The sequence below is a fragment of the Lottia gigantea genome (assembly GCF_000327385.1).
Source record: "Lottia gigantea unplaced genomic scaffold LOTGIsca_22, whole genome shotgun sequence".
Classification (NCBI taxonomy): Eukaryota; Metazoa; Mollusca; class Gastropoda; family Lottiidae; genus Lottia; species Lottia gigantea.
The window spans coordinates 176,873-200,107 of NW_008708555.1; the positions used below are offsets into that span (position 1 = coordinate 176,873).

Genomic DNA, 23,235 nt, shown 5'->3' on the forward strand with positions numbered 1-23,235 from the left:
GGCTTAAACAGCAAATTACAGATTTTAATTTGGATTTAGTTGTAACAATATAGAACAGACAAAAGACTTCAAAAATTGAATAATGGGTCTTAAACATTGTAACAAGAGGTTTAGAGATAGTATCCACAAAAAGTATTCTTAAAAAACAGATCTTAATGACATTTCTGTAGCAAGTGCATCAGAGGCTTAAAGCTGAACACCATTGTAGTGCATGTCCATTGACCTTGCCAACTTTTTGAGAATTTCTTTGAGGATAACCTCTTTTCCTAGCTCTTTCACACTACAAGATAATTTTCAAGGTTTTTTTTTTTATTGTTCCACTAACTATTTAAAGAACTTCTCTGTACATGTCCATGTATTGATATTTTTCTCAGCCTGTGGGCTTATATTCTTTGAACAAAAATGATATACTAAGTTCAAAAAAATTGAGACCTGCAAGATCCAAGATCTAATATTTCTTAACCTAGGCCTATGCTTTTTCGACCTATTTGGAGAAATAGTGACCATCAAGGTTGTTTAGTTTCTTGAACCCAAGCCCATGTTCCATTTCTATTTTATCATTTCATTTCACACGAACAAAAATAGAATTCTAATTTGGATAATACATGGCTACAGGGGCTATAATCTTTTAGATTCATTTAACAAACAAATAATCCATCAATTTCAATCAGTCAATCCATGTTTATATCTCGCCTTCAGGCACACTAAATATTAATCTGAGGTGAAGCAGTAAATATGATGAAAATTGTAAAAATCTTCAGTATATTCTTATATTTAACAATATATCTATTTCTTAATACTAGTGTTTATTTCCTTATTTTATGTATAGCCCTAGCCTATGAATATGAAAGATATACCGGTATCTGAAACATATTAAGTTGTCTGAAGATCACTCTGCATGAAAATCTGAGTACATGTTTCAGGTTCTGATATTCAATATATCTGAAAGATATCTATCTGGCTAAATAATATTTCTCCTATGATAATAAACTTGACAAGATCTAACTTGGTGAAAAATAAAATTCTGAAATAGACAAAATATCTTTAAAAGTGTTGTATGGTAAAGACTTTGTATTCGTATATTCTGGATATTCACAGCACAGGTGATTTCCTATTCAATTTTGGACACCTTAGAAGTGTTTTTGTATGGTCAGAAAATCGACAACAGATCTCTGAAATGATCAGATTATTATAAACAGGTAGATCTGTTTTATCAGATTTTCATGGTAAGGACTCTATAGTTTCAATATTCACAGCACACCATGCTTGTGAGTTTTTTGACACCTCAGAAATGTTTTTTGCATGAAATAAAGTTGTTTGTGTTATTCCACCGCGTCTAGTAATAACTATTGGTTTTAGAGATTAAATTACTAATAAACACTTCACACTATTGATATACCATGTTATTATACCCTTATATAATCACCGAGCTGTTATACACCACTTATTTAACAACATTAACTTCATTTGAATGCTTATATCATCTGATTGGTTAGCTTACAGAGGTCAAGTGAGGTTAAATAATATAATTGGTCAGTTTAAAAAGATCAAGTAATTTCATTGGCCAGGCTATAAAGGTCAAGAGAGGTCAATACAGAGTTTATTACCTCCCTTTGCCAAGTAATCTAGAGTTATGTAACTTGACACTATGATGTGAGAAGACATTGTTATAGAATCTATTGATTCAGTTGGTTGGAATTATGATGTTATCTCATCCCATATGGTGAGCTTGATTGATTTTCTCCTGAACCCTTTGTCTGTGGTCAAAGTGTGCAATAAGGGGAAATTTTGTTCTCGATAGCAACAGAAATGCACCTGGTCATGCAAGATTGATTAGCGAATCAAAAAGAGTGCATGTTGACTCGGTTGGAAATTATGACGTTATCTCATCTCATACTGTGAGTTTGATTGTTTGAAAAATTCCACTTTTAATTTTTCATTGTTACTTTCAGTTTTACCTTTGTTCCTAAACTAAAATATGGACATTTCATAATACACCAAGTGAATCAGTTCATACTATTGTGTTTTGAGTGAAGTGAGTCTATAATATTATTAGCTATGTGGATTCTGAAGTAACTAAAGAATGGGGAAATCATCTCCTATGAGCTGTCCCATAATGCAACAAATGATCACTTAACAAGATTTAACCAGATGGTAGCCTTGTGCTCTACATATCGCTTTTTATCTCTTTCTTCTGGCAGATAATTCTGACTACTCAGCTCTTTCATATTGATTGACGTGACTGGTCGTTTGTTTCTACACGATAATATTTGGCTTCAGACCACCACTTGTTTACATAATTAATGAGTTAAATTAACCACTGTGTAGAGATCTTGGTCAAAATTACCCAATCATCAACAACTGGACCGAATCAACCAGGAAGAGACAGAAACCATCAAACTGAATTATTAAGGAACTAGATTATTCTGATAACGAAGAATGGATAAAATAAATATATGTTTCATTGGGGCGGCACTTTGATGTGGCCCTTAAACACATAATAAGATACAAGTTAACTTGAAGATTAGAAACACTACGTAGTGTACAATATTTTGCATAGACAGCAGCACTAGCCTACTCTTTGAATTTCAAAATTCAGAAGGATCTGTCATTCTTGATAACCTTACTTAGATTAAATTCAGATTTAATGAAATACTGTAATCTGATTGGTTTATAGAACTCAATTAAAATAATTTTTACTGATTGGAAAAAAATATATGCTAATATCATTTTAAATTTGATTCATATGAATTATAGTGAGTAATCAATGTTTGGTCAAACCTTTTAATACTGGTCTTACATCAGTACCTGTAAAGCAAAAAGCGGATGAATGGAATAAAAGCAGAATTCAAAATCAGCTTACCTGCATTTTCTCAAAATCCAAACATGGTCTCTGTACACCAGAATCTTGATCGACTTCCGTCACGGATATCTGACGGTGTCGTTTCCTGGGTGATATGGCTGCCACGGGAACACGACTAACATTAGTAAAGAAATACTTAGCAGGAGGAGAATGAATGAGTTTTTGAACACCTTTAGGTGGGGAAGCTCTGAATAGAACTGGTTGAGGTCTTAACATGAGTTCTTTCACTTCCTCGTCCGAAGATCCAGCGCTGTCACAACAACCGTTACGTAAAACTTGTGACCACTTCCGTTTCTCGGCAACACCCTCACGATTAATTTGTGCCAGTTCTTCTTCAGAGCTGTGACGGCCGAATTCCCACGAACGACCTTCCAGTTCTGAGGCAAAACTTATGGTCTCTACACTATTTTCAGTAATTTCGTGAGTTCTGTCCATTATTTGGGAGTCCTCATCCAGACCGAGATGTGAATCAAGCTGCCCTGGACTGGGTGGATGGTTTATCGGAGAAAGACTGCCGTAACTTGAGGTATCATGATGATTTCCGTCATCATCTGAAAATATACAAATCATAAAATAATTAATATTGGAATTTTTGAATATATAACAGACACAAGGGATTATATTATGGTATAGCTCACTTCTTTAATAACATTCTACATAACAATTCTAACTAAATTATATTCCAAGTATTTTGTTATATAACTTCTCTTCTTCTAGACTATATAAATATGAGAGGCAAAAAAATCTCCCCTTCTCCCTTCCCCTACGGCATGAAAAAAAGAAATTTTATTATTATGAAGCTCATAGACACTCTTACTTCTATAATATAACTAGCTGATAGTATCAGATACTGATTTAATAATCTTTCTATTCCACTACTAACAACTAACTGACATTGAAATTCTAACTCCATTGACATCAAAAACATAACTCAACCCAATTTAGATCTGTTGAATGGAATATAACGCAATGATGTGCCACAAAGTTTCTCATCATCAATAAATTTAGATAATATGTCGTAAAGTTACAGAATATATAATACCACAGACTGGAGGTCAGTCGTAAATTCTCCTTTCTTATAATACGAAGATATATTTATTACAACCTTTAAAACATTTTCAATAAATAAACCAAGTATCAACGATCTGAATCGCAAATCATATCCTGAAATCCAAAACAACATATTGGCCAAACATTTGTAGCAGCAAATGAACTTTTTGCATGAGGAAGTATATCAATTATAAGTGTGTAAGTGTTTCATACTGAAAAGTGGTATCAGGTGTCTAGAAGGGTAAGCATACCCTGCTTGGCACCACTCCATCTTAACTTTATGGCTATCAACAAATTAAAATGTAAATCTGGACAAAATTGCTATGCATCTCTTCTGCTTTGTTACACCTGATGTTAAACACATTAGTCTGTTTTGTTTTTTTCTGAATTTGATTGGAATTTAAAATGGGAAGATTTACATAAAATATACATTAAATGATTGCCATTAGAGACACATTAATTTTCTAATTGATAGTTTAAATTGGTTTTTAAACCCTACTTTTTAAAAAAAATAATGATAAATATTCATGATACTATTTGTATAGACCAGAACTATAAATTTACAAATCTGTACAAGCATGACAATTCCATTGATCAAAATCTCGTTCAAAGTAAGACAAAATCAAGAGGGAATGTTGTATACCAGCCTTTAAAAAATAAACTTCATCTTCAATCAAAATATATTCAAGCCTGGTCTGATATTGTAACTGGGACAATTGCTTTAAGAGTCTAATCAAATCAAAACTTATGAAAAAAAATAAACTAGGACAGTTCCTTTAAGGAAGTAATCGAATACTGACTTTTGAAAATAAACTTCATCTTCAATCAAAATATATTCAAGTCTGGTCTGATATTGTAAACTGGGACAATTGCTTTAAGAAACTAATCAAATCAAAAGTGGGACAGTTCCTTTCAGGAAGTAATCGAATCCCAGACTATAAAAAAAATAAAGTTTGTTCTTAATTATGGTAAATTAAAGCCTGGAGTCAATATCAATTAATTTGTTATTGAATGAAAAAATCAATGGACGTGTTTTATAGAAATTATTACGAGTATTTTATCCAACCAGTCAACTGGAAAAAACAGACTACTTTATGTTCCAAATATAGACACCTTCCAGCAATATCCAGTCAATTCAAGGCCGCACAAGTTTTTCATGATTACTCTATTGATGAGTGAACCGTTAGCGTTTGTTTTTCTTCGTTTAATCATTATTCCTATCTCTCAATCAATTATTCCCCCTTACTTCATCTCGGCAAACCTGCTGTCTAAAATTGATCACATGGAAATAACGACTGAACGTTTCCACTCAAATAGATTTAATGGTTTTAACATTCTACTGCTACAGAGGAAGAAAAGATAAAACAGCTTTTAGAATCTGTCGGTTTGTTAGATACGGATTCAAAGAATCTTGATGGTGTTGACCTTCGGGTCTCCGTTAGATACGACCTTGAGGTCTCGTAATGATACGAATAAAGCTTGTAACCTTCGAGAGAATATTCTAGCTTTGATATGAACATGTAATGGCTTATAGCGATTCAGTTCTAGGTCTATATTGTAGGTTCCATGCCAGTCAAAGAAATTGAAATGATATGAAATTGGTTGAAAATTCCAAGGTTCTTTGTTGACCTACATATTGGATTTAACCCTTCAGATTATTGTGTCTTATGTGAACCTGTACTAGCTTAAAAATGATTGTTTAAGGCCTGTATCACCGGTTGGGATGCATTCAAGTCCACGATGCATTTAAGTTTAGCCAAAAGATCTATCCTGAATGAAAATGAATGAAAAGCCAATGGATTGTAGCCTCAAACATAAAACTATGGATAGGGGTTACTTTAATCATAGCATCGCTGACTTTAGACAGGTTTTACAACAATATGCGAAAAACTACAAGGAATTACGCTCATAACAACAGCCATTTTGATCATAAAAACAAGAAATGAAATAAAATGAAGTTTTATGTCCATTTTTTCTGCATCTATGTCAAGACAAGCGAAGAGGAAAGTGCACTTAGTTCAAAGACGTTGTTAAATAACTTAGTTAAATATACATGATAATATACCATTACTCAATACTTAATAGCAATTTTAACTTCAGAGACAAGACTTCCGATGATGTCAAGAGTACAGAGTATTTTAAGAAATATTATAATTAGTTTTATTAAATTTGTTATAAACTTCAGAGAACTAGACAAAGCCAATTGAGAATGTTTAATGGTCATTTTCAAACGACGCCAGGACGAGTTGATTAGTTCACGAGACAATCAGAGGGAATTACACCAGAATTAGAATGTCATTACGGACTAAATTTAGTTTATGACTCAACCATTTCTGTAATTGTCAACTTTAATGTGCGAAACTGTCGTAATGTTGTGACGTCACATTTATCTTTGTCATTTAGAGATTAGAGTGGTTGAAAAAAAACCATTAACCATATTACCAAGCAACTAGTCAGTATTCAACAGAAGGCACCAGCACAGGGTTAAAGTTGGGTTTAAAGGCTGATATTTAATATCTAATGGAATAAATACATTTCATAAATTCACCTAATAAATCAAATGAAGAGCAATCCGGCATTATATTTCAGTCTTCTGCACCTTGTTGGCTAGTATAATGAAATGAATTTAACATCTTACTGTTATCCACTTTCCATGTTTATAATATTCCAGGTTTTAGTAGGTAAGCGGAAAAAGACCTTTCAAAAAATATCACATATAGACAATAACTAGAAGACTATGTGTACAATGAGGGAAATTTTGTCTGGACAGCAGCACTAGCTTACTGTTTGAATTTCAAAATGCAGAGGGATCTGTTACCTGCACAGCCTGTAGCATACTTGATCGCTAACCTGAAGGTCCAGGGTTCAATCCCAGCATAGGTCGAGATGTTTTTTCAACTCGGTTTTCCCCTGTCAGTGATGCAGGGCTGACATGGAAAAAGCGTCTAGTCGTTGGAATGGGATAATAAACCGAGGCCCTGTGTGCTACAGGCTGTGCACATTAAGATTGCTTGACAGTTGGCCCTTTCCTGGCAAAATTTTCCTCATTGCACCCTGCATGGCGTTGCCCGTCTTCATTAGCCCACATGGTGCAGAAAAGTAGGACGTAAAACTCCATTCATTTTATCTAATATAGTTAAGGATATTGCTATACCAGAAGTGTTATACCATGCGCACAGGGTCATAAATACAGCTATATCATAACCAAATTAGATTAGATATAGGGGCTTTAATAAGCCATTAATACATCCAATTACTTATTGCATACAAACCTCATCCATTACTACTACACGTCCAGGGACATTAATCACATGGGTAGTCTCTTTAATGAAATCAACACTTTCTAAACAAATTAATCACAGAGCTAGTCAGTTTAATTAAGGCTAACCAAGATAAACGTTGGTATAATAATTGTCGCGAGAGGGGTTTTGATTGTTATTGTTGTTCGTACTGATGAAATGAATTCTGCCGAGAGGATCTCATTAATGTTATTACGGTAATGAAAAATAAATACTTATTATACGATAGGGTTTCACTTTCGATAACAATCGTTAGGAATCCGATAGAAACAAAAGATTTTGAGATGCTACAAAACAAGATACCATAGAAAATCAAATAGAAACAATAAAGCTCCAGCTTGGTCAGAAATTAAAATTGAATTAGATTTGTTAAAGATGGTATCCTAGAAAATCAAATTGTGGTAGAGAAAAAGTTGGAAAACCAATAATGATTGTATAAAAATGAAATAATTAACAATACAGGAGAAAATTAGATAGAAAAAAATAGCTGGATTTCTGGTCTGTTGCTCTTCAACATCAAAAAATATATACAAGTCATTGTTTAGACATCTCACTGAGATTTGGATTAACTCTTCTGCATCAAGTTCATGCTTCAAATCTTTGAATTTATTCTTTTATCTATCTATTTCCCTCTCTCACTGATAAATGTACACTTTAACTAATGAAATACCAGAGACTATGTCAACAGAATATGGACATGATAAATAGATTTCTCTAATCAAATATAGATGCAATGTTGATATATTTTCTGTATACAGAAACTGGCACCTTGGCCATACTGTTCTCCTCTCACTCTATCACTGGCACAAGTATGAGTTTCAAAGTGGTTATATGCACAGATTCATTTGTTATATTTTAGGATATCAATACTATACTCAAAGAGCAACATAAAAAGTCAACTTTAAGGCAAACAAAAATGATAATCAGACAATTTTTTTCGAAAAAAGCTGTAAGCAAGGAAGTTTAGTTTTAAATACAGTCCTTGCCTTTAATCAAACTTTTCATCATGACTGATATACATATACCTTGCAAACTGGCATAAATGTTCACTTTAATCAACTTTACTGATATGAATAAGTCTGATGTAAGCTCCCAATTTAAACTACAAGGTACTTAAAATTAGATTATTATTTTGCTTCTTTCGAATTCGCTATTTCCTTAATATTGTTATTGTCAGCAAGAAACTCTTCGCATTTTCATAGGTTAAAAACAATGTCATTAGAACACAACTGTGGTAGAAAAGTTGTTAGATTATAATGGTGATAAAAAATATCAATTAACGCTTTTGTAAATGTCATGTTAATAAGATTTTCTCTCCATTCTGCACACTTTTGATGTGGTTTCTGCTACAACAATAGAAAACTCCAACATTACAAAAATAAATACATGTTTCAAAAAATGGGTAATTACAATTCTTAATCTTAAAACAATACAACCTACACTTTCACACATTCCTTCCTTAGAACCCTGCCAAATCACATCTTTTTCTGTCCCTAAATCACCTCGGTTGAAAACACAAACATCACTTTTAATAGAATAATGAGAATAGTAGATGAGAGAACAGTAGAAAGAAGCATGGTAACGTCATCAGAACTCCTAGAATCTGTGAGTCTACCTCATTATCACTACCAATACATGTATTCTTTTAAAGAAAATTACCTTGTAATTTTAAAGGATACTACCATTTAGAATGAATATTATTGTTAAAGGAATACTACCTCTAAGAAACTAACTGTATTGTTAAAGGGATACTACCTCTAAGAAACTAGCCTTGTATTATTAAAGGTTTACTACCTCTTAGAATTAACCTTATTGTTAAAGGGATACTACCAATTAGAATGAATATTATTGTTAAAGGAATACTACCTCTAAGAAACTAACTGTATTATTAAAGGGATACTACCTCTAAGAAACTAGCCTTGTAATTTTAAAAGTATACTACCTCATCGATTGAATTTAAAATGTAAAATCTCAAATTTGGCCAAATCTCTATAATCTGTTAAATCCATAAACCTACAGGTAATTGATGAAAAATGCTGAATATTTAAAATCTTTATTCAATCATAACTTAGTTTTATGGATTTATCATCAGATACAGATAATCTGTTGTATAGTTATGACACCAGGTAGGGTCAATAATTTATATCACAGCTTGTTCATTATATGAGGTAGAATCTCTTAAACCTTTCTGTTAGACTTTTATAACACTAATAATGAATTACCCAATCTTTTTAACAGATCTCTATTTTGAAAAAAACACTGGTGGTAAAGAATGTTGATTATGTTTTTTCATTCATGAAGAACAACTGATGTTTTTACTGTGATATTGGAAGTTGTCTGAAACACAATGTTTGATGGTTGGTGTTTGATGGTTGAGACCTACTGTGGATAGGGCTACCGCGGATGGTTGAAGGCTACCGCGGATGTTTGAAGGCTACCGTGGATGGTTGAGGGCTACTATGGATGGTTGAGGGCTACCGTGAATGGTTGAAGGCTACCGCGGATGGTTGAAGGCTACCGTGGATGGTTGAGGGCTACTATGGATGGTTGAGGGCTACCGTGAATGGTTGAGGGCTACCGCAGATGGTTGAAGGCTACCGTGAATGGTTGAGGGCTACCGCAGATGGTTGAAGGCTACCGTGGATGGTTGAGGGCTACTCTGGATGATTGAGGGCTACCGTGAATGGTTGAGGGCTACCGCAGATGGTTGAAGGCTACCGTGGATGGTTGAGGGCTACTCTGGATGATTGAGGGCTACCATGGATGGTTGAAGGCTACCGTGGATGGTTGAGGGCTACTCTGGATGATTGAGGGCTACCGTGGATGGTTGAGAGCTGCCGTTGGGTGTTTGCGTGCTATCTTAAGTATCTTTCTTCAGTCCTTCCAACTAGCATCACTAACACAAAGAAATACTGCGGAGCAATGTATTTTTTGATTTTTCTGAATTTCAATAGGGTTCATCCTTAAGTGATTACGTGTAATTGTGGACGGATGGTCATGGGTGACACCATATACACTCCCCAATTCATGTGGGCATATAATAAGCTATATGCGCTTAATACACATACAAATTTCGATCCTTTTTTCATTTTTCAGGAAATAACAAAAATAATTTGCATGTCAATATATATTAATAGTTAATTTCAATATCTATTTTAAGACTATCATATTAGTTTAGATGTTTACTACCTCAGATCATTGAACTATGGATATAAAGATCAATGATTTATCTTCTTCAAACAACGTCCTTTCTCCAACTTCAATAATTCAAGATGGCAATTTTCCCACATTCATAAATCAAACATTAAAGAAGTTTGTTATATTTAGGTATTTCGATCTTGATGTATTTTTAGCAAAATGAAAATATGTCTGATGTACCATGCACATTAATCGCGTACAAATCTTAATAAGTATGCTGACTTCAGCCCCGTCGTTAGGGTGGGGTCTGTGGGGGCTAGACCCCAGCAAAACCTTCTATTCATTTACAGTGTCATTGTTCAAAATCCAAAAGATAGAGATTTTAATACATTTTTGGAGCCTCAAAATTGTCAGAATTGAGTTCTCTGGGCCTTTAATTTTCTGAGTACAAAATCTGAGCCTCAGCACCAATTCTTTCCAATTCCTACAACATATCACTGTATATGCAGTCTATTAAATATTCATGACATACTTAATTAGCATTGCGTAAATACAACAATTGTTGACAACATTCAATCATGCATTTGCATATGTATTAGTTTTAAACTTGAAGTTTACACTAACCAATTTTTATTTGCACTACAATATGTATATATATTTGGGACTCAGTGTAGCGGATGGTTGGTGGTCTGTAGAATATAGGAGAGTACATATTGAATCATGAGTGTTATAAACAGTAAGATGTATTACAATGATTTATCAGTTAGATGTATAATAGTTTTAGAAGAATAAACACAATCTAGGCAAGTCATAAACATCATAGACTAATATTAATTAAGATTATTATAGTGGATTTACCAGTATATCAATATCTTTACCATGGACAATCTTATTAAAATATATTTTATTTATTCAAATACAGCTGATTAGACTACTGAATATTTTGTTGTTTATCTTTTTTTTAGTGAATCTTTTGCCTGACTTCTGTACCAAGGGGTCTTTGCCAATACAGTCTGTGGCACATAGGATCTTTGGTTTAATTTCCCATCAAACAACCACTTGCTTTTCCCATGACAGCCCCTCCAACCTGAATCCATTTCAAGGAAAAAACAGGTTAATTGTTGTTGAATTTCTGGTCTGCATCTTCTTCACAGAGAAACCCTGGGTTTACGATATTTCTCCAGGTTATGGTTTAAATTATGAAAGTAAATAGTAACCACGAGTTACCATCATTTGATTTTAATCACCGGCAATCAGCCGCCATGTTGGAGAGATATTATAAACCTCAACTTAAACCAAATCATTAAAACAATCAATTCCACACCACACCATTCCTGCTGGTTTCCAAAACAACCAGAAAGAGCATGACTATGTGGAAATTCCTGGCAGGAAATGACAATACCCTTTCTCACAGTGGTGTTGGTATTTTATTATTGTGAGAAACAACATTGGTCAACAGTTAAAGGAATAATAGTCAAGTCAAATGAAGATCAAGTAAAACCTGCTTTCAAAAGTTTTACATTGATATTGGATGGATGAATGAATGAATGAATGAATGAATGAATGAATGAATGAATGAATGAATGAATGAATGAATGAATGAATGAATGAATGAATGAATGAATGAACAAAGTTGGCAAACAGTTAAAGAAATGAAGCTTGGTCAAGTGAAGATCAATTAAAAACCTGCTGTCAAAAGTCCTAGATTCTACTGTGATAATGAATGAATGAATGAATTAATGAAACAAGTCAAGGAATGAATGAATGAATGAATGAATGGATGGATGGATGAATGAATGAATTAATGAAACAAGTCAAGGAAGGAAGGAAGGAAGGAAGGAAGGAATGAATGAATGAATGAATGAATGAATGAATGAATGAATGAATGAATGAATGAATGAATGAATGAATGAATGAATGAATGAATGAATGAATGAATGAAATGAAGCTACAAGTGAAACAGTGAGTCAGCCAAGAAATGAATGAATGCTGGCCAGGTCGACTATAGATCATGTTTAGTTAACACAAGTTTCCACAAGTTACTGGCCGATTGATTTGATTCATGTTGAAAACTTCTTTCAATCTTTCTTACCTCCTTTGTTGAAAACTTATTTATTTTATTAACGCCATCTTCATTATCATTTAAATGAACCGAACAAAAATAATTGGTAAATGACAAGGTTGGTGTTATAATGAACATCCATCACAACGAAAATGGTAAAACTCCATTAATCAAACTAAACCACACACAATTTAGTGTTAATATTGTTGGGTAATTTAGTTGGTAGAGAGATGGCACAGAACGCAGTGGGAACTCAAGCAATGTTAGGTGTGACGCAGGCAGAGTATGCTAACTCTTCCAGACACCTGATACCACTTTTGAATATGATATACTTACTCACTTATAATTGATATACTTTCTCTTGTGAAAAGTTCATTAGCTGCTATCAATGTATTGCCAAACTGTTGTTTTGGATATAAAGTTTATTTTTGCGGTTCAGATCGTTAGTGCTTGGTTTATTTATTGAGCAGCAATGACAGATGTGACGCAGATAGAGTACGCTGACCCTTTTAGACACCTGATACCACTGTTCATTATGATATACATCCTCATTTAAAACTGATATACTTCCTCAAGTGAATAGTTTATAAGCTGTTACCAGTGTATTGCCAATATGTTATTTTGGATTTTGGGTTTTGTTTTGTGATTTTAATTGCTATTTCATTTCCTTGATACATATTTCAGATAACTAATTTACTACTGCAGTAAATTTATGATAACATTTCTGTCAAAATACAGATGATTGACAAATATTTTCTTATTTTCACCATAATTTGAATCATGTATTCCCTATTAGTCTGTTTCACCCAATCTTAACTCAAATTTCCAATGATTTGATTGGTTATTCATTACAATTAATTTTAAATCTGACTTGGCTAACCAATCAAATTACTGAAATTTTAAAATCTGGATTTTTTCTTTGCTAACATTTAGTGAAATAGTATCCTGAATATTACACTCTTAGTTAAGTTTGTGTGAATCCAGCTGTTGGATTTTATAACACATTTTTGATTTCTTATCCACTTGATATAAATTGTCCTATACCTCATCATTAAAACTGACACTTTTTGAATACACATCAGACAAGAATGGCAAACACATTCCATAACAGGACAAAAAGTTGTGAAAATTCCAAATTTTGACATATTTCTAAGATCATAGAATTCAGACACATAATGAAAGGGAAAAAAATACAAAAGTATTAAAAAACGTGAAGGAAAAGGGAAGATACTGTAGCCAAGTCATTCACCTCAAATCTAAAGATCTCTTGATGTAAACTAGACCACAATTTTCAACTTAACACCATTACCACATTGAGGAGCTGTGAATCAAATTATCACCTGCTCTCTAGTGACAAGACATAGTGGTAGCAGGTGAAACTTGTGAAATTTGAACTTAATTCATTATCTCTTACAGAAAAAAAACCTGCTGAATGGACATAAAATTTTGAATATAAAAAAGTAACAAAACCGACACACGTCCAGACCAAAGTGTAAAATTAATATCATCCATGCGTCACTGAATATATCTGCATTATCATGAATAACCTAAGGGTACTAGAATAAAACTAATACTTTCAAGTTTTTGAATTTCCGCTTTTTTTGACATTTAAAAGCAGCAATTTCTTTTTCAAAATTCAATACAAAGAACAAAGCAGATATTACAATGAATGTCCGCAAAACGTGCAGATCAAATTCAGATACAAAATATAAATTAGGATATGAGTTTGAAAGTTTGAAAAAATATTGTCATCTATGTGCACTATTATCATTGCCAAGGAATCCATGTTTTACTCTGGTTCTGATTTTTGCCTATACAACATTAATAATATAAGCCATGTGAACTCTTTGAAAGGGAAGCTGAATAGACAAACCCAGTTGTGGACTCTCTGAAAGGGATGCATCTCAGACAAACCCTGCTTGAAGAGCAGTATCAGGTGTTCTGAAAGAGTATTCCCTCAACAATTTGACCTGCCTTCACAGTACTTTGGTCTGGTTAAAGTGAATACCTTAAAGAATGACCATAAGGAATTGTCTGATATATGTCCAGCATGCATATAAACAATGTGTCTTTCTTAGACACTGACTGTCTCAACTCCAGCTTGCTAAATACATGTTTAAGATGGCCTTCTACTGTAATAGGTAGGTCAAGCTAGCAATAATCTTATAGTACAATTCAACTAAAACCTTGATAGTTTGGCAATCAGCCAGCCGTCAGTGTTTTGAGTATAGAAATCCAATGAAAACTGAAAGCTTTAGTTGAATAGTTCAGTTTCAATATAGTTGCTTTGTTGAAAATTGCGTGGTGAAGGATCATAAAACTTGAATAAAATTGAGAAAATATGGGGAATATGGCTGAATAAAGAGTTAACTGTGGTTCTCATGTTTAATAGCTTCTATATGAATATCTATTTCAAATAATTATAGCGATCAAAATGATAAAATAACTTATTATAAATAATATTATTATATATTTAAAAATACCAGTCAAGGACATGGGCAACTACCATGTTGTTTTTCTAGATATGGGACTGCTTCAATTACAGCCTAAATTCAAAAATTTTATTACTTTGATTTCAAAAAGGGGTAAAAGACAGTATCCTAATTCACAACTTAATACACCTCCACACTCTCGAAGTTCTTTTCATTTCTGCAAAGAATTATCTGCAAATAGCCCCCAATTCTGTGGCCATTACTCAAAATTCCCCACCAAAATGATTCATATAACTGTAAGTGCTTATACAATTAATCAAAACCAAACATCTTCATCTTTATAAATCTTTACAAGTTTGTAATATACTCTTCTCTCCTCTGTTATAGATATTTTTTGAAGATTGTATATCTGAAGATAGTTGGCTAATCTGAGATGAGCCTTACTAAATTTTATTAGAGATCTCCAACTTCAACCCTTAACCCTATAAATGAGACCAAGATGAGATAAACCATCATCATATTAACCCTATAAATGAGACCAAGATGAGATAAACCATCATCATATTAACCCTATAAATGAGACCACAAAAAATAAACCATCATCATATTAACCCTTCAGACAGAACTACTTCTTATTTAAAAAGACATACTGTGAATGTTCAGTATGCCCTAGGGCTGGTCAGGACCTATTTGACTCACAATTTAAACACTAGATCAATATAAAAGGCCATGAGCGTCAATCTTGCATAAATAAATCAATTTTTAACCTAATAAAAGTAAGAATAAAGACCAATGATTTATGTATTTCAAACTCCCCTACTTTTTAACATATTAACTTTAGTTCTAATCCTACACTATATCAATACTATTGTCAGATTAGACATGTTTTTGTAATAAATTGTAAAAGATTTTGGTTTGATAGTATACAATATAAACAATATTAGCTATGTGTACTATTGGTTAGAAATATCTTTGATTTTAACAGGACAGTATTAACAACACACCTGTTAACAGCTACTACACATCTCCTGTCCTAAGAAAGAAAAAACTAATGACTAAAATGCATGGGGTAGGGTTCTCTAATAATACAGTCACATCACCGCACATGGGGTAGCGTGGATCCAAACATCCATAAAATCATGTATGGGACCAAGGTTTCTAAAAAAACAGTGAAATCACCACCCATAAGGCTACCCCACATCATGTCCCAAAACATAAACTTAAAATATCTGAGTAAAATATATTAGGGGATCACAGTTTCAAAAACTGTCAAATTATCAGCCTGGGTGATACCAGACAACCCTTGCCTTAGGGAGGAAACAGAAGTTCACTACTTACCATTTATAATATTTTCAATCTCAATATTTTCATCATCGGATTCTGTCCCTGAGTCTCGTTCATCGTCAGACTGGAAAATAGAAAAATTATATTTGATTATCCAGTCCATCAGTATTTCACAATTTCACAAAATCAAAATGATATGCAAAGATTGTCAATAGAATGTACAGTCATTAACAGTGATTCATTTTAACACAGAATATAGCAGAACTTCTGCAAACAAGAACAAACAGGGACAGCTAGCTTAATCAAGCTCTAATCAGACCTGATTTACAATACAGTCAAATGGCTATTAAAGTGTTGTATATTGCAAAAGGTTGCCCAATATTTCACAGACACATTATGTTCAAGCCAATATATATTTACAGTATCATTCAATGTTCAGAGGTTTGTATATTACGCAACAATTTTCATGATAGAACACTTTATCAAAATCGCAAGAAAAGGTAAAAATTTGAATCAGGGAGTTATATTTATACATCTAGGGCAAAATTTAAACCGAAATCTTTGACTGTGATATTTTATCTGAAATCATCTAATACAGAAAGAAGTATGAAATGTAAAACTCGGCCATGAGAAATAAAATGTGGGTTAATTTAAAAAGAAATTGTAAAAGCAGTGAAGCAGAATTTTTCTCCAGCTGTATGTAAGTTGATCAGAGTCAAGGGGGCCTCATACCACAAAACAGTTTATAACTTCAGTGCACTCCATTTTATAAATTTACATCATTTTATAACTTAATCGATAACTTTTACTTGATTTATAATGTTTTAATTTCACATATATCAGATAAAGATCTTATAACTTTATTTGAGTTGTCAGATTCACAAAGTTTAGATATTAAAAAATTTATAGCCAATGATATAACGCTCCCAAATTCTGTGCTAATATTGTATTCAGTTGGGTTGGTTGATGTTTTAAGGTCTAATACATCAAGCTACAGAAGGTCATTGAACAAAAAAAATTTTTTGCATATAATACAAGTGCAAATAAAATTTACACAATGTTAAATGTTATTTTAGTTGTAATTGATCCCCATTTGATATTTTTGAAGAAATTCTTACATCTATGTAACATTGAATTGAGTTGATAACAAGTCATAAGAATATGCTAGATTCTTACTAAAGACGAAATAACTAATATTGAAATACAGGGTGGGTTACAGAATTCAATATTTGAGGATTTAAAAAATAAATAAATCATTTGAAAAAATCATTTGATTGTTAACTTTGAGTTTCTTTAAAAAGTTAACATGAGCATTCCACATTTTAACTGGCTTAACAAAAATAAATACATCAATTCAAACCTTATTTAACAACACTATTCCTACCTCCATTTTTTTGTTGAAAAGTTTAAAAAAGCAAATAAAGTTGATCAATAAAAAAATAATTTGATTTAAAATGGAGGAAATGTCAATAGAAATTTATAGTTTATTGCCTTTTTAACAGTTCTAGGATGATGTACTTCCCTATGTAAATGCAGGGTTACTGACTGACAATAGCTCCAAACAGGTGATTTTCCTTGCATGTCTGACTAGAGCTCTAGGCTGTTGATTTGACTGTATTTATCAGACATGTCTGACTAGAGCTCTAGAAGTTGATTCGACTGTATTTATCAGACATGTCTGACTAGAGCTCTAGACTGTTGATTTGACTGTATTTATCAGATATGTCTGATTAGAGCTCTAGAAGTTGATTTGACTGTATTTACCAGTCATGTCTGACTAGAGCTCTAGAAGTTGATTTGACTGTATTTACCAGTCATGTCTGACTAGAGCTCTAGAAGTTGATTTGACTGTATTTACCAGTCATGTCTGACTAGAGCTCTAGAAGTTGATTTGACTGTATTTACCAGTCATGTCTGACTAGAGCTCTAGAAGTTGATTTGACTGTATTTACCAGTCATGTCTGACTAGAGCTCTAGAAGTTGATTTGGCTGTATTTACCAGTCATGTCTGACTAGAGCTCTAGAAGTTGATTTTACTGTATTTACCAGTCAAGTCTGACTAGAGTTCTAGACTGTTGATTTGACTGTATTTACCAGTCAAGTCTGACTAGAGCTCTAGAAGTTGATTTGACTGTATTTACCAGTCATGTCTGATTAGAGCTCTAGAAGTTGATTTGACTGTATTTACCAGTCAAGTCTGACTAGAGCTCTAGAAGTTGATTTGACTGTATTTACCAGTCATGTCTGATTAGAGCTCTAGAAGTTGATTTGACTGTATTTACCAGTCATGTCTGATTAGAGCTCTAGACTGTTGATTTGACTGTATTTACCAGTCATGTCTGACTAGAGCTCTAGAAGTTTATTTGACTGTATTTACCAGTCATGACTAACTACAGCTAAAGATTATATTTAGATGAAGATATCACTATAAAGTACCTGTAATATAAGAAACTCTAGGTATATTCTCACCTTTATAAGTCAATACTACAGTTTATTTAAACAGTCAATGGACACCAGGACCCACAAAATGTCAAAAGGTTAAAACTGCCTCAAGTCATTCAACGAATAAATTTCAACTTGAGATAGATAGCCTACTAGTATATGTTGAATGATCCATGATAGCTGTAGACAAGTTATATATTCCAATCTCTGAATATCAAATTTTGCCGTGAATTTGAATTTGACTAGATCAGATTCAACATACCCTTTAATTTGCCACAGTTTGTCATTTAAAATAAGTTTCTTGATAAAATACAGATTTGTGGGATATATCGAAATCTAAAGTAGAGCAATAGGAAAGCCTCTTTTAGTTCCGCTATCCCACTATTCTTTATGTTAAAGAGAAACAGGTTTTACATGACACAATTTGATTGGTTAAGAATAACATCATTTGGACAGGGTTTTGGTTGATTGTAGACAAAAAATACAAAATTGTAATCAAGCTCTAATTAGATTCCACTATAATTTGAATTGCCATTTGTAAACAACTCCAACCATATCAAAACAACCATTAAAATCATCATAATAAACTGTTTACAAAAACTCTACCTTCATTCAACTGTGATACAATGTACAACGTACAACAATAGAATAATTAAAAATAATTAGCTATTTTTTAATTATGGATTCAATTGTTTACTTGTGAAATTTCAATTACAAATTTTTAATTGCAACAATAAATGAAAACATTGCTATTAAAAAAAATTGTTTCAGCAAACTAAAATAAAGCAGCCATCCCATTTGAAGTAAAGTATGTGATTGGGGAGGAGAGCCTCACGAGACTAGGGTTAATAAATAGGGGGGACACTGACTTAAAATTGGGGAACAATGGACCGAGGTTGAGATTCAAATTGAGGCAGGTCTCCTGGAGTGTCTGAGAGGGGACTTCTCCTGGGGTGTCTGAGAGGGGACTTCTTCTGGGGTGTCTGAGAGGGGACTTCTCCTGGAGTGTCTGAGAGGGGACTTCTTAAAGAAAATTTTGATGAATAGAATTTATTTGGTGCATTCTTGAAACATATTTGAGCGAAAACCCAATAAAACTCACAGTCTTAAATTTATGAGAATTATAGTGGGGGGAACAATTTGAGGAACAATTTAAGGGTGCAATTTCAACCCACGTCTCCCCTGTACCCTCACAGACACAAAAAACTGATGCCACCTTTAATAGGGATATTACTTCCTTACATGACATTCAAATAACTTGATAAAATCCATGATAATATCATATTAATGTATTATGTCAGTTTAAATAGGCTATATTGATTCTGCATCACAAATTATATAGATCTAGACCTACTACACTGAAGGAAGTAGATCTAAATTCCATAAAGTGAGTGAAATGAACATTTTTAACAAAATGAAAATAAAATTGGCAACTTTAATAAAGGAAGTTATATATATCATAGGCCTACCATAATAATTGTTTTGTCATTACTAAATGAAAATCTATAATGCACTGACTTCTTACTCATAGGCCCCTCATAATTCTGAACCATAATGCAGCCTGGCTTCAAAATAGTATTATAACATAATAAGTATTAAAATATATTTGCACTGAGAGATATTAACATGAGCACAAATCGACTCATTTAGAAACTATAGTAATTTCCACTTCTGAGAGGCCTATAGATGGATATATATATGAGCTATTGAAAGACATTATATTTTACTTTTTATTTTGCTTACCGCACTTACTTTATCAGGCATTATACCTAGGTTACTAATGAATGAAATGAGTGAAGTGTTCAACAAGATAATTGTCGTTATCTATTTTAAAATGAACAATAAATACATTTGACAAACAAAGAAAACCGTAAATAAATTACCAAATTCTGTAATGTGTTCAAGGGAGTCGCCATCGTTCCCTATCAAGAATACACCGTAATCCGTTTCATGTAATTACGCCACAAAAAGTTTGGCAGCTCTGACACCGAATGAATTAGGCAAAATAACCACAATTCCTCACAACACACCAAAATCAATATAGTTTTGACACTTTAAATGCTCTTTTTATTATGCAAATATGGTATTAAAAACCACCGAGCCGTTTTAGAACTATTTATCCCTCCGATAGTGTGTTTTCCTCAAAAAACATTGAAGAATACACACAGGCATCCACAGCATAATTGTTCCTGGAAAAGTCGTAACTTTGTTTAGGAATGAATAAAATACAGCGATTGTTTTCGATATTCAGACATAAAGTTATTGTCTGATAACGCGATATTTACGATTTGTTTTCAAAACCATGTACGAAAATTTTCTTTTTCTTAATGACAATTCTAAATTTTCATAAAAAAATTGGTTGAACAAAAGTTTCATTAAAACGACAGTTCAAGCTCTTATCAATATATAAACCCGTAGCCTCAATATGGCCCGTGAGTTATACCAGTAAATACATAACACTATAACGTGATATTCATTCACTACCTTCATAATACACAACCACTTTCCCGCGCTTTCTAGAACCAGACGTCAATTACTATATTATACTCTTACGTTCAATTCCGGTAAATACCGCGGAATACCGAAATCCTGTCGAAATCAAACTGTCTCTGCCTTATCAATTGTCAGTCATTTGATTACCCGAAACTCTGCCAAATGTATTTGTAAACAAAACTTCATATTTGCACGTTTGACGAAAATAGGTCAAATTCTGGTAGCGTATTTAAACATTGTATAAAGCCAAGAGAGAGATCGGTTTTAAATTGCAGACGAATTCTCAGCGTTTCAAGGCTCAAGCTCCAGAAATTGTCATTTTCGTTGAATTTGCGTGGGCTTTTTTCAATGCAGACCTACTTACTCCTTGATTCCCAGGTTATTGTGAAATAAAACCTGTCATCAATGATCTACGGAGCCTAATGTGGGCACCGATTCTTTACCCATTCTACAGGTTTGCCTGTTTATTTTTTCAGGATTATTTTTACAGTGTAGGGTCTAGATTGTTTGTGTGCATTATGTAATAATATGCAAATTGATTTGCAAGCGCAAGCCAATGCGAATTAGCAAATATATTTTATCAACTTTTGTTATGGATTTGGGATCAAAAAGATTTATGGGACTTCATTTCTTGGGATGATCATGTAATTTATTGCATGACAATGCTGTAATCCCTATCCGTAGTGGGTGCAGAAAAGAACTCGGAAATTTCAAGCCGATTAAATTATGCGAATCAGCTCTATTTTTAACATGACCATTACGTCATTGTGTAAAATTCTCTGTACTAACCTTTTGATCGACGATTGACAAGGGTCGAACCTCCGTGATCGACTGAGACTTGAGCTTATGAGTTAAAAACTTGAGCATATCCGAGGATTTCCTGAACAAGATCCCCAAAGACAACCAAAGAAGGCATCAAAGGCCTGCGAATTCCTGAACGAACGACTTCACTAACACGTTTCTTGGCCTACTGGCCCGACTTTATTTTATACATGAAACATGTCAAGAACTTCGCCACTTCAAAACACAGCAAAAATACGACTAAATTCCTTCAACACATTCAAATACAGGCGTTATCACTATTTTAGTTTAGCATTCGGCCATAGCCATTTCTCTTATTCCTATCTACAACATTCACACCGACTGCATTTTACTAACGGTACTTTTGGCCTATATAAAACATGGGGTTATCCGGAATTATTGCCCGGGGTTGGTGGGTTGCTGTAAAACTCGGTCAGTAGTAAACAAACCAACCGTAATAATTCTTATTCAGGGGTTTCAACACCAAATATCATAATGGCGTGAAAGATAATGATTAGAATTGCACATATAATCAAAAATATTGAAAAATCACTCAATATTTTTGCAGAAATGACGGAAAATATAAAATAACAGAACTACCCGTGTCCCCTATGAATTATCAACTCTACCACTATCCCTGTGTTCTGATTGGTTGATATTAATCTATGGTTCTATTAAGCTAAGTTACACATGGTAAGTTGGCTCGCTGCCAGATTAACCGGTAGTTTAACGTAATAATACCATGAATGTGGTCGTGTTGCAGTTTTACGTTGACTCGCTGGATCTCGTATGATTCCTTTAAGATTTGAGATCTTATTTGGAATTTAGATCCGATATTGATCCGATTGGGTCAAGGGGAGATAACCTGACCCGGTGTCTCTTCGGTAGCCTATATACTCAATTCATTCAAGGTCACTAGAAATATGTGGTTATCGTAGCCTACTACCATGGTGTAAATAGTGTACAGATATTGTCGATTGCAAATTTTAACCTTTTGTTATACAATGTATTGCTCTTTGCATATATTGTACATTTCTGTTTCTTTCTGAAATGATTGTGATGAATTTATGCGATCATTTAAAGGAATACTTCACCTGCCTTACTTTTGGTATATTTATTTCTTGCAATTTGCAAGCGTCTGACTGAAAATAGGGATGATGCAAACTGATAAAATTAGTGTCCCATATTCACACTAAAATATTAAAGAAAACCTTTACAGTCCCTTTAAAGAAGATTGTAGGAAGATTTTTTAGTCTTTGTGTGTAGTGGGTACAGTAATTGTCCCCGATACACATAAGAAGACTAGAAAATCAGAATGGTGCAAATAGAAGCTATCGGTGTTCCTGATACTCTCATCTACAGGCAATCAAT

At 33.3% G+C, this 23,235-nt stretch overlaps 1 protein-coding gene across 1 annotated transcript; it reads right to left on the reverse strand.

Annotated features, from left to right (window-relative positions):
- Nucleotides 1-961: 961 nt before the first annotated feature.
- On the reverse strand, nt 962-17,518 carry LOTGIDRAFT_159800 (hypothetical protein; the record flags this gene model as incomplete). The annotated part of the gene is made up of 4 exons (XM_009054513.1): nt 962-1,024; nt 2,864-3,414; nt 16,183-16,252; nt 17,513-17,518. The coding sequence occupies 4 exons, from the start codon at nt 17,516-17,518 to the stop codon at nt 962-964; spliced, it is 690 nt and encodes a 229-aa protein (XP_009052761.1).
- Between the last annotated feature and the right edge of the window lie 5,717 nt (nt 17,519-23,235).